The sequence below is a fragment of the Plecotus auritus genome (genome assembly GCF_963455305.1).
Source record: "Plecotus auritus genome assembly, chromosome: 8".
In the NCBI taxonomy this organism is placed as follows: Eukaryota; Metazoa; Chordata; class Mammalia; order Chiroptera; family Vespertilionidae; genus Plecotus; species Plecotus auritus.
This window is the reverse complement of record NC_137782.1, coordinates 110,252,246-110,265,458: the sequence shown is the minus strand read 5'-3', so window position 1 is coordinate 110,265,458 and position 13,213 is coordinate 110,252,246. Positions and strand designations below refer to the sequence as shown.

At 52.9% G+C, this 13,213-nt stretch overlaps 1 protein-coding gene across 11 annotated transcripts in view; it reads left to right on the top strand.

The window, feature by feature from the left end:
* Positions 1-13,213, top strand: part of INPP4A (inositol polyphosphate-4-phosphatase type I A) — a 121,481-nt gene that overhangs the window by 99,802 nt on the left and 8,466 nt on the right. For all 11 annotated transcript variants that reach the window (XM_080683072.1, XM_080683080.1, XM_080683076.1 and 8 more), the window contains 5 exons: positions 238-364; positions 3,821-3,961; positions 5,879-5,976; positions 7,150-7,262; positions 10,093-10,247. In XM_080683072.1, coding sequence (XP_080539198.1) covers positions 238-364; positions 3,821-3,961; positions 5,879-5,976; positions 7,150-7,262; positions 10,093-10,247 — 634 coding nt within the window. The remainder of the gene's footprint in view (positions 1-237; positions 365-3,820; positions 3,962-5,878; positions 5,977-7,149; positions 7,263-10,092; positions 10,248-13,213) is intronic.

Sequence of the window (13,213 nt, the reverse complement as noted above, 5' to 3'; positions counted from 1 at the left end):
ATGAATAATTTAAAAAGTATTTGTTGGTTTCATAGCAGTATCTACTTGGGGAGAAGAGCAAATTGCCCGGTGAAGAGGCTTGGAAAGGCCCTGCCCACACTCTCACTCACACTCGTCACAACCACACCTGATTGTGTCACCTTCCATTTGCGCCTCACCCTGTGACCAGGTTGAGTCCAGGGGGAGAGTGGCAGGTCCCCTCCATCTGACAGCCCTCTTTCCCTCTTTTGCATCCAGGTGAGGAGCTGGCCATGCTGGAGGACATGAGCCTTGGAATCATGGACTTGAGGAACGTGACCTTCAAAGTTACACAGGCCACTTCCAGCGCATCGACTGACATGCTGCCTGTCATCACAGGAAATCGGTAGAAGTATTTTTTAATTTCTTAGAACTAGCAGTGTCTTAAGTTTATTACTTCCCATGTGCTCTTTTTTTGAAATAATTTAAAATTTTTTTTTCAATTACACTTGATATACATTGTTATATTAGTTTCAGGTGTCCACCCCAGTGATTAGACCTTATATAACTTACTAAATGACCATCCCAATAAATCTCGCATCCATCTAACACCATACATAGTTATTAGACTATTATTGGTTACATTAGGTATTTTACACCTCCATGACTATTTTGTAACTACTAATTTGTACTTCTTAATCCCATCACTTTTTTCACATCTCTCCCACCCCCCTCCCACCTGGCAACTGTCAACATGTTCTCTATCCAAGTCTGCTTCTCTTCTGCTTATTCATTTATTTTGCTTTTTTTTTTTTTACACTCAGTTGTTGATAGGTAAGTATTGCCTTTTTTTTTTCATTTTTTTAATCCCTTTTTTTCTTCTTAAAGAAGACCCATTAATATTTATAATAATAAAAGCATAATATGCTAATTAGACCGGACAGCCGACCAACCTTCTGGACGTCCTTCTGAATGAAGCCACAATGGCAGGGGCTGAGGCAGAGGCAGTTGGGGCAGTCGGGCAGGCAGGCGAGCAGTTAGGGGCGATCAGGCAGGCAGAGTGGTTAGGGGCGATAGGCAGGCAGGCAGATGAGCGGTTAGGAGCCAGCGGTCCTGGATTGCAAGAGGGATGTCCTACTGCCAGTTTAGGATAGGGCCTAAAACAGCAGTCAGACATCCCTTGAGGGGCCTCAGATTGCAAGAGGGTGCAGGCCAGTCTGAGGCTTCCTTCCCCCCTCCCTCGCCCCTGTGCACGAATTTCATGCACTGGGCCTCTAGTTTCATATAATACTGATTTGATGGTGATGAACTCCTTTAGTTTTTTCTTGTCTGGAAAGTTCTTTATCCATTGATTCTAAAAGATAGCTTTGCTGGGTAGAGTAATCTTGGTTGTAGGTTGTGGTTGCTTTTCATCACTTTGAATATTTATTGCCAATCCCTTCTGGCCTGCAAAGTTTCTGTTGAGAAATCAGCTGACAGTATTATGGGAGCTCCCTTATAGGTAACTAACTGCTTTTCTCTTGCTGCTTTTAAGAATCTCTCTGTCTTTAACCTTTTGCATTATAATTATGATGTGTCTTGGTGTGAGTCCCTTTGGGTTCATCTTCTTTGAGACTCTCTGAGCTTCTTGGACTTGTATGTCTAATTTCTTCACCAAGTTAGGGAATTTTTCTGTCATTATTTTTTCAGATAGATTTTCAAATCCTTGCTCTCTCTCTTCTCCTTGTGGCACCCCCATGATACAATGTTGGTACCCTTGAAGTTGTCCCAGAGGCTCCTTACACTATCTTCATTTTTTTGGATTCTTTTTTCTTTTTACTCTTCTCATTGGATGTTTTTTGCTTCCTTATATTCCAAATCACTGATTTTATTCTCAACTTCATCTGTCTACTGTTAATTCCCTATAAATTATTCATTTCAGGTAGTGTAGTCTTCATTTCTGACTGGTCCTTTTATATGCTATTGAGGTTCTCAGTAAGTTCCTTGAGCATCCTTATAACCAGTATTTGGAACTCTGACTCTAGTAGATTGCTTATCTTCATTTTTATTTAGTTCTTTTTCTGGAGTTCTGTACTTTCATTTGGGACGTGTTTCTTTGTCTCATTTTGGCAACCTCCTTGTGTTTGCTTCTGTGTATTAGGTAGAGCTACTATGTCTCCTAAGCTTGGTAGAGTGGCCTAATATAATAGGTCTCCTATAGGGTCCAGTGTTACAGCCTCCCTGATCGCCCAAGCTGGGCACTTGAGGTATGCGCCACCCCTCCCATGTGGGCTGTACAGCTTCCTCTTGTAGTTGAGCCTTGATTGCTGTTGGCAAGTTAATGGGAGGGATTTACTCCCACCTGATCAGCTTTAAGGACTGGCTGCAACCACCAACTACCAACCTCCGACCATTGTGGAGGATCAGCTGTGTAGGGCCCACCCCACAGAGCAGGACTTACTTTAGTGGGGCTCAGTCCACCCCTTGAGTGTGTTGTTTGTGGAGGTGGTTAAGTGGAGGTGCTTCAGTGTGGTCTGAAGCTATCCACGGGGTCCATTGTCTCTTGTTGGGCTTCCTGAGAGGGGCAGGCCAAGGTCAGCTGCTGCTGTTCTTCCCAGGGCCACAAAGTGATCTGCAGAGGCTGCTATTTGTGCTGTGCTTGGAGGTGCTCAGACGAGGCCAAGCTGTGAATCAAGACTGGCTACCACTAGTGCCGGGCCTGGGGCCACTTAGCAAGAGGTACAGGGTACATAGAGGCCAGATGCTGCTTGTTTGAGAGATTTTAGGAAAGTCTGAAGCATGAGGCAAGATAGGCCAGTTTTATGGAAAAGCCATTAGAAACAGCTTGTGTGGGCCTGCAAGTAGAGTGGGGGTGGGGTCTCAGGGAATCACCAGGGCAGGGCAAGTAGCCTTAACCAGTTTGGTGGAGACTCAGATATGGTGCCTCACTCTGCAGGGGGGGACCTCCACAGCTGAGATATCCCTCCTGATTTTTGTATGCAACATGTGGGTGTGTGACCAGCCCAGTCCATGTCTCTGTCCCTCGGACCAGTCTTGATGTAGCTTCTTGAATTCCTAGTTGTAGGACTTCCATTCAGCCCGATTTCAGGTGGTTCTGCATGATGATTGTTCTGTAGTTTAGGTGTAATTCTGATGTGGTTGTGAGAGGATGCAAGTTCTGCATTTACCTACATTGCCATCTTGGCCTATGTCCCTGCCATGCAGTCTTAACTTTTGTTTTATTGTTTCTTTCAGTTAAAAGTGCTTATCACAGCCTCAACTGGTGTAGCTCAGTTGGTTAAACGTTGTTCTGTACACCAAAAGATCGTTGGTTAGATTCCCGGTCAGGGCACTTACTCAGGTTGTAGGTTAGATCCCCAATAGGGGCGTGTGTGGGAGGCAATGGATCGATGTTTCCTTCGCACATTGATGTTTTTCTCTCTCTCTCTACCCCTCTTTCTAAAATCAATAGAGACATATATATTTTTTTAAATGCTTATAGCCCTCTACGTTAATTTCATCCTCTAAAGCAGGGTTCCTCAAACTACGGCCCGCGGGCCACATGCGGCCCGCCGAGGACATTTATCCGGCACACCGGGTGCCGCTGCCTGTCCTGCTTAGCAGCCAACTCGTCCCGGGCCCGCAGTGCACATAGGAATTTGTTCACAGTGTTTTTTTTTAAACTATAGTCCAGCCCTCCAACGGTCTGAGGGACAGTGAACTGGCCCCCTGCTCTAAAGGTTCACACCAGCAGTTTGGGAGTCACCGAGCCAGATAGCCAGCCCATACTCCATGTTGCAGAGAGCTTGGTCTTCCTTGTCTCCCATGCCTCCTCTCCCTTCTCCCCTGTCACAAGCCTAACCCTTCCTTTCCCATTTCCTAGGGATGGGTTTAACGTGCGGATCCCTCTGCCGGGCCCCCTGTTTGACACCCTGCCCCGGGAGATCCAGAGCGGCATGCTGCTTCGGGTGCAGCCAGTCCTCTTCAACGTGGGCATCAACGAGCAGCAGACGCTGGCCGAGAGGTGTGTGTGCAGCCCTCGGACGGATTGCTGGGCAGACATAGAGATGATGTAGAAAGTGGACAAGCCCTCTTCAGGCTCCAAATGCTGGATGGACTTTGTCCTCCTTCCTTCCTTTGGCCACCAGGAGTGGCATTAGCTAACTTCCTTTGGTCAAATGAAGAGGCAGAGGAGAGACCTGGCATCCCAGGCCCAGAAGCCTGAGCAAGGCAGGCAGGGAGAAACTCCTGGTTCTAGGAAGATGGGCAGTGGCGAGGTTAGAGGGGCATGTGTGCCATGCGGAGGGTCACCTGGGTCCTAAAGGCGTATGCTTGTCAACTCCCTGCAGGGTCACCTGCCAGGCAGCAGGTGTGTGCACATGTATGTGTGTGCTGCACAGGAGGAGGGATTGGGTGTGTGTAACCTGTCATGACCTTTCACTAGTACATGAAAATCTTTCCTGCTTTCTGTCCCATCATGTGATGTGTGTACTTTAGAATGAAAAGGTCTCTTAACTCTCGGTTAAGGTCATTTGGTCTCTAGGATGGTCAGCCATATTCCTACTGGGCCTTTAAACCCAGTCAGTGGTCACGATCCATCGACCCCTAGGTGTATGGTCACCCCATTTGGCACACGTGGTGTGGCTGGGGAAGACATGGAAGAACATTAGGGCAGGACACAGTCAGGCTTACCTTGTAAGTCGATGACTTTCTGACCATGTCCTGGATGACGTTAGGGGACACGTGTGCTGAGGAGGTTGTTGGAAAGAGTCGAGCCCGAGGCAGACAGGGTCGTGTGGATGGAGATTTCAGCAGTGTGACGGAAAGCTGGGTCTGCAGCTGGGCAGGTGTGAGAGAAAGAGGGGCAGCGGGACAGTGACAGCCAGGCGTTTCCATCGCAGTGGGTGGGAGCACTGCGCCCAGGAGCCAGATTAGAGTCATAGAGCTGGGCTCAGAGCCCTGAAGGTTGGGCAGGTGGAGGAGCCACTGCAGGGAGAGAGGAAGCATTGCGGCCGGCAGGGAGGAGGTTGGGGAGGAGAACTGCGTCTCCTGCGTGTGGCAGCTCTGTTCCCGATGCCTCCGCGAGAGCAGGGCCACATCGCAGTGAGCGAGGGGCTGGTGGAGGAGGACGTGACGGTGGGGTGAGTCCAGGGTTTTTGCTTTGCTACTGGGACCCTGTCCCCTCGGCTCATAGACAAGCCCAGCTGCAGGTGCACAGAGGGGAAGCCATCGTGGTCCTCAGGTGGACAGGCTGTGGTGGACCCACAGGAGGGTCCTGCCTCTGAGCAAGGACCTGGACCATGAAGAGGCTGCTGTGCAGGAGACCCATCAGCAGGGAAGGGTGGAGCGGGCCTGGCCTCCGGGCCTTGGAGTTCGCAGCCTGCGTGTCCACTTTGCACCTTCCTGTGGTGGTCTCCCCTGCCTCTCCCTTGCGCCTCTGGCACACCTTGGCTGCCTGCAAGGTGGGCAGGGTGAACCTCATGGTGAGGAGAGCTAGTCTCCACACAGTCCAGTTGAGCGTGGTCATTCAGAGACAGAGCACATCTTCACACCAAGTGCAGGACCCGTCCTCACTCCCCAGCCGTCGCCCCCCTGCTGTCCCCTCTCCTGAGTCCATGAGGGATGAGAGGACGGGACTCCCGCCGGGCCAGCACTGTGGGGTTTTGGGTGTACTGCCGCGGGTGGGTAGGGGGGAGGGCTGGACACCTGGAGTTCTCATAGCCTCCTGGGCACATCTGTAACCAGTGGTGTGTGGCTCCTGCTGATGAAATGTGTTTAAACTTGTCACCAAGGCAGTGGAGACAGCCTTATGGCTGGGAGCCGAGGTGCTCAGAATGGGGTGTGCTCAGCAAATGTTTGCATTGCGTTAGCTTGAACGCAGTAGGGCTGTGCGGGAGGAGAGCAGCATCAGCCACTAACAGCCTCTCTTTGACCCCCGAAGGTTTGGCGACACGTCGTTACAAGAAGTTATCAACATGGAGAGTCTGGTGCGGTTAAACTCCTACTTCGAGCAGTTTAAGGAAGTGTTGCCTGAGGATTGTAAGTATTTCCTCACGTGTGGTAGGTCCCACCTATTGTCTTATGTCACCTTGGGTGTGCTTCCTGCCACGCGGCTGCTTCCTGGCCTTCCTGTGCTCCCTGCCCCCGCGGCATCCCTTCCACCGCTCAGGCTGCCCGCCCCGCCCAGAGGACTGCCGAAGGCCTCAGGTGCCCCTTTCTGACCTCTCCCCACCCCCACCCACGTCACACAGGGCTCTGCCGCACAGTCTTAGTCACTTGCAAGCACTGTGGGCAGGAAGGGGGAGTTCTGTGCTTGACATTTTGGGGGCGGCCAGTTTCCAGTGATGCAAGGCCCCAGGAGATGTTAAGGTGGCCCGGTGATGAGGCCAAGGAGGGGCGCTGCTACAGGAGCAAAGCCACGTGGGCATGAGCCTCCCAGGGTGGGCCTCTGACTGGCCTGGTGCTGGGCACAAGTCAGGAGTGTGGGATAATTAGCATAGGCTCCCGTGTCCACCAGGGTGAGGTTTTGTGCTAGACACTGTATGTGCTGCTAGACCCCAGAACTGCATGTATTTGGTTTTGATTTGGGGATTTAGGCACCATGCTGTTTTCCTTAGCCATGACCTGGAGAGCCCTCTTTCTCTCTGATGATCCCCATGTCTGAACATCCCAAGGTTATCAGGGGAGGTAGCAATGTGACTGATCTTTGGTCTGAGGGGTCCCGGAAGCACCTGGAGATGTCATGGTGGCAGAGGGAGTGGCTGGAGGGGGTGACCTTGCCTGGGCCACTCCAGGTCCACCTGCTGGAGGCTGCCCGCCCCACCTCCCCCAGTGAGGGCCAAGCCCACTTAGTGGTTGAGGCCACTGCCCAAAGCGTCCTCCATCCCTGGGGTGAGTGTGAAGACTAGGTGGGTCGCCTCTGCCTCCCTCCCCTCCTTCCCTGGTGACTCTGTGTCTGCCTTGGGCCCTGGGAGGAGCTGAAAGGGGCTGAAGCGAGCCAGTGCCTTGCAGGTGAACTGAATGGCAGTGAAAGGCGTTGCGTTCTCCCCACATGGTAGCCGGGTCCAGGCCCCCACACACCCTGCTTTCTTGCTTAAGTCACACTCAACTTCCAGCTTCAGCCAGAAACTTCATTTTGCCATTTCTGAGCCTCAGCAGCCCCCTGGGCTGCACTCAGGTGTGGCACCAGCTCCCAACGCCTCCTCCTTCTAGGCTTGCCTCGCTCTCGGAGCCAGACGTGCCTGCCGGAGCTGCTGCGGTTCCTGGGCCAGAACGTCCACGCCAGGAAGAACAAGAACGTGGACATCCTCTGGCAAGCTGCTGAGGTGCGCCCCACAGAGAGGAGGGCGTCGCGCTGCTCCTGCTGCCGTGGTAACGGCCACAGGGACAGCACACCCAGCCGGACAGGAGTGGAGCGCATGGGGTTCCCCACAGGACCCGAGAGAAAGACCCTGCGGTGTCCCCAAACACGCAGATCCTGGGAGTTGCCTGAGAGGTCATTCCTTCCCGGCTGCCTGGATTCTGATAAGCTTGACCCGGAACCTGTCCCCGGGCAGGTGATGGCCAGGCTGACGCGAGTCCTCACCCTCAGAAGCCTGCGCAGCCGATACCAGCTGAACCCACTGCCTCCATCTCCCAATAGGTCCAGAGGAGACCGTGGTGACCTTTCCGGTCTTCACACAATTTGGTCGCACAGCATAGCTCAGATCTCTTTCCCGAGCACTGAGCCCTTCAGACATGCCCTTGGGGTGTCCTGTGGCTCAGGTCCCTGCTGTGCACCTGGTGCTGGAGTGTGCAGTCTAGCCGTTCATCCTGCCTCACTCCCAGCGCAGCACTGGGGCCTGTGGTCACTGGAACACACAGGTGGCCCCAGATGCACCACAGTTCCCTGCCTGCCTGAGCCCAGGGCCACTGAGAGCTGGGCCGCTGCCCTGGTGGAGAGCCCCAGGAGCAGTTGGGGGTGCCCCACAGCTTTGCAGACAGGGTGGGTGCAGAGAGCTGCCCCACCTTGGTGGGAACTGTGGCTCTTTTTCTCTTGCTGCAACATGATAGAAAAACTACCACCTGGAGCAGTGCTCGACCATCCCCACGCCGGGTCCAAAACGCAGGCCACCCAGCCCCATATCTCCTGTTCCCACCAGAGGCCCTGGCACAGAAGCAGGGCTCCAAGGTGGGAGGGTCTGAGAGACCCTCGGGCGTCATTTCTCATTGTCCACATGGCTTCCCATGGGGGACAGGGGCGGGGGCGGGGGGCGGCAGCAGTGTCAAGCCTCTCGGATCCCGGGCCCTCCCTCTTCACTGGGACCAGAGCGGCCTCCTTTTCTGAGTCTTGTATTTTTTTAAAGTTTTCTCTTTTTATTTTTTAAGTTTTTATTGATTGATTGATTTTTGAGAGAGAGAGAAGCATTGATTTACTGTTCCACTTATTTATGCATTTATTGGTTAATACTTGTATGTGCCCTGACTAGGGATCAAACCCTCAATCAGGACAATGCTCTAACCAGCTGAGCTACCTGGCCAGGGTATCTTGTTTATTTTCATTTGTGTGTAAGCAGGGTGTCCCTGGCCAACCGGCCTGGATATCATCAGCCAGGTCCAACCCCTCACTTCCGGGTGGCAGGGCCAGCCAGAGCCCCAGGCGGCTGGTGGCCCCAGAGACGAGCCTGGCACTGCAGACTGCCCTCCTGGCAGAGGTGCACATTGGCCCCACCTTCCCGCGGACGCCAGGTTAGCCCTGGACTCCGCCAGCCGTGCCCGTGTCTGGGTCGTGAACTCTGCAGCTTGTGAATTACATGAGCTTGTCCACTGTTACCCTGGTTTTGTCAGTTACACTTTTACAAATCCAAACGAAATCATTCTTCACCAGGCTTAGGGGCTACTTAGGGTCGTTTTCTTTCTTTTAACAAGTTGTGTGTGTTTTCAGAAGAAGCCTGCCTCTTGCTGGTGGTTTGTTTGGCCTTTCCCATGCCGTCTTCTCTTGGACACAGTGATCAGACCACACTGTGCTCTCTGCCCGTGTCTCCCAGGGGCGGCCATGGCTCGGGCTCTGCTGGCCTGGGAAGCAGGCTGGGGCCACCCTCAGGGCAGCCCTGCAGTGGGTCTGGGATCTTTCTGGAGTCAGTGAGTCACGAGCCCAGCAACGTCCAGCGTGGGGGATTTCACTTCCAATGCCAGTGCTGTTCTCACATGCGGTATCGGTTCCTGTCACGGGCCCTTGCCTGGAGTCTGTGGCCAGGTGGTCTGGAATTCACAGGTGTCCCTATCTTAGAAGTGACATGGTATACAGTTGATGCACATACATGTAACATGGTGCACATACGTGATTAATGTTGCTTCACTAAAAAGTATGACTATTTATACAAAATGGCATAAAGATGGTCAGTAGGCTTACACCAGCTCAGATCTGAGTGTGCTGCCAAATGAGGTTGCCACAAACTTACCTTTTGTTTTAAGGCTTTCTGGATTTGGGGACTGTGTCCCGAGGATAGTACCTAGTAATACAGAGGAAGTGACCCAGTACATCCTTCCATGGGGCGAGGGACGCCCTGAGTGTTCCTTCCCCAGCCCTGAGGGGCCCACCTGGGAGCCCCTCACGCGTGAGGGGGCACTTGGGCCTCGTCCTGTGCCAGGCCCCGAGTGAGGGGGAGGATGGGAAAGGCCTGGGGCCTGTGGTCAGCAGGTGGCTCAAGGGCAGTGTTCTAAACAGGCCCCCATCTGTGCGGGAGAGGAGAGGAGAGGAAGCCAGAGAGGCCTAAGGCCCTGATGGGCTGGACATCCTCTGGCTGCTCTGACCTCCTGGAGCTGGTCCTTGCTGCTCCTCCCGCGTCCTCTCAGGGCCCGCACCCAAGGGTGAAGGGTGGCGGTGTCAGAGTTGAAAGAGACTAGCCGGAAGGGCACAAATAGAGGGTCACCTCCGAAAGGGAGGGGGCCTGACTGGGAAGGCGCCTCCTGTGGGAGCAGGTGCCCCAGGGCAGCTGGAGGGCGGAGGTCCCATGGCAGTGCCTTTCTCCATTGCGGGGAGCAAGTGCAGAGGGAGTGGCCAGGCCTGGGGGGAGCTGTGGCCACATCCTCGCTGGGCCCTTGGACCCTCTGTCCCATGTGGGGCATCTCATTCTGCAGTCGCCCTCTAAGTGTGGCTTGTTTTCTTGTGGGCAGATCTGCCGCCGTCTTAACGGGGTCCGGTTCACCAGCTGCAAGAGCGCCAAGGACCGCACGGCCATGTCGGTGACGCTGGAGCAGTGCCTGATCCTGCAGCACGAGCACGGCATGGCCCCGCAGGTCTTCACCCAGGCCCTGGAGTGCATGCGCAGGTGAGTGAGTGCCTGCCGCGCCCGCTGCCGCCCCGCTCCCTGGCACCAGGCCCCTCGCCCGGCGTCATGCTCTGGTTTGACTTTGGAAAATTCACTAGTGTCTACGAAGTCAAACTACTGGCGCTATCAAATGGAGACAGCGCTCTCCTTTCAGCCAAGGGAATGTCACGAGCTAGCAGCCTAGAGCAGGACTGTTCCAACAGGGAGACCGCAGCTCGGGTCAGGGGGCGCCAGAGCAAGCCTTTGGCCCGTGGCATCCCCACCACCTGCTTGCTGTGGGCGTGAGTTAGGCCAGAGTGCTCAGCATGCACCTGCTGCTCACACCATCGTATGTCTCCTTGCTCACTTGAGCGACAAGAGCTGTCTGCAGGTGGCACTGGTCTGCTCCGCTTCTCTGGCAGTCGACACAGTTTGCTTTTTTGAGCAAAGTGTCAGATGAGTGCTCTGTGGTAACGGCAGCCCCCGCCTGCCTGGGGGCCGTGGCGACCTCGCCCTAACGGTGCTCTGATTCCGAGGCAGCAGGCGTGTTTGCAGGGTGAAACTGGCACTAAAGTCTGCCTGCTGCCGACCGATGCCGGGGAGCACCCACCACACATACCAAAAGAAAGGATAAGAAACCTGGTCCGTCTCCTTCGCTGTAGTCCCCAATGCTGTCACAGTCTTGTTTCCAGCTGTCACTTCCACCGAATGTCTGTGTCATCTGTCCTCTCACCAAGTTCTTTAAAGTGTTCAATTCTCTTATCCTTTCTGTATGTTTCTGCCCTTTGACCTTCTCACAGCGATGCACAAATGCCATGCCTGAGCCCTGCCTCTTGATAATAGCACTTTGTAAAAATGGAATTGTTCTGTTCCTGTTCTGCTTTCCAAGCTCCTCTGAACCTCTCTGCCATCTCAGAACATGCCTCCCTGCCCTGAGCCTCAGGGAAGCTGGAGGCTCTGCCCGTCCTGACCAGCTCAGGCCTCAGGCCCAGTGTCCTGGTGCTTCCAACCACGTCTGTGTCCTGGCACCTGAGAGCTGGTGGGAGGCCCGTCTGCTGACATGCAGACCTCAGCCAGCAAAGGAGCAGGAGGAGTGAAGGGGTGCCTGTGGTTGTCAGGGCGAATATTAGGAGCAGGTCCATTCAGGAGCAAACGAAGCCTGAAGCATCGCTGCAGGCAAAACAACACCGACACATTGTGAGAGGCATGTTTCCTTGGAAAAACAGTAATGCTGGGAAGCAGAAGGCAGCAGGAAGAGGAGGCCCAGGAAGGGAAGGATTGGCTCCAAAAGGAGCCATGGGCTGAGTCTGCAGTTGCTGAGCAGGGCGCTGACACAGGACACTGAGGACATCATTCACCCTGGGGTTTCCAGAAGCCAGACGACTCCGCGGCACAGAGCACACACCATTTGGTAGACCAGGCCTGAGCCAGGTGTGCAGTGGATACATAGACCTCTGCCCAGTCTTAGTCAATGAGAACCAGAATTCCCTCTGGCTGCATCTGAGCACAGAGGTCTCTGGAGGCCAGGGGGAGAGTGGCCTCCAGAGAGACAGGGACTGGCCTGCCCGGCGGCCTGCAGGTGCACAGCTTAGTATTACAGCTCACAACACACGAAGCACTTTTACTTGCTATCACGTGATTAGTCGATATTCCTTGAAAGAAAATTAGAGTAGAGGTGGTTCACACACCAAAAAAATTTTCCATATTTCCATAACAAGTAACAGTGCTAACATTTGATACATACTCTTTCACACATACCTACCTACATACATGCATGCATGCATGCGTACAGGTGTGAGTGTAGTTAATTCACACATTGGTTAACCAGCCCCTGAATAATACAGAAAACAAAACACAAATACAATTATATGTGCAATTCTACCTATTGTTTTAGCCTGCTGTTTATTATTTTTTTTAAACATTTTTATTGATTTCAGAGCGGAAAGGAGAGAGTGAGGGAGAGAGAGACAGAAACATCAATGATGAGAGAGAAGCATTGATCGACTGCCTCCTGCACGCCCCACACTGGGGCTCGAGACCACAACCCAAGCATGTTCCCTGACCGGGAATTGAACCATGACCTACTGGTTCATAGGTGGACACTCAACCACTGAGCCATGCCAGTCGGGCTTAGCCTGCTTTTTTTCATTTAACTACCTTGTGAGCATTTTTCAGGTTAATAATATAGACCTTACCATTTTTAGCATAGCATAATTTACCCAATTGATGAGGTCATGAATACTTACGCTGTGTATAGTTTTGAGCACTTTACTTATTTTTTGTTAATCTAAGGGTATTTTTTCATTGATTTTTAGAGAGGAAAGGGGGGGAGAGAAACATTGATGTGAGAGACACATCGCTGGTTGCCTTCCACACACACCCCCACCAGGACCAGGTATCCAACCTGCAGCCCAGGTACATGCCCTTGACCAGAAATCAAACCCACAACCCTTGAGTGCGCAGGCAACACTAACCACTGAACAACACTGCCAGGGCCGTTTTGAGCACTTTAAATGACGCTGTGATTACTGGTATACTTCTGTGTTCTCCTAGCCACACTTTTCCTGTTGATTTCTTAGGTTATAAGGCCTTAAACTAAATTGGCAGACTTGCCACACCAGTCACACTCCCTCCCTGGGGATGTTACCATTCCTGCCACCTTGCTGAGTGCTCCTGACTGCAGTCAGTTGGCCTTTTCTTTCCTTGCAGTGAGGACCTCAGGCCCTGAGCAGGGAAGGCCTCCTGCGGGAACAGGCACCATTCCCTTGCCTCCCTGCCTCTCAGATCCCACCCACCTCCAATGATGTTTGTCTTCTTAAAGTTTCTTGTTTATGTTTTTCTGAATTTTCTAACATCTCTACAGGGAACATATATATTACCATAATAATTATTTAAGAAGTTAGTAAAAACAAAACTCCATCCCATTTTACCTCCGCTCACCCCACAATCCTCAGCACCAGCACCTGCTGCCTGTCCACCTGACCTGG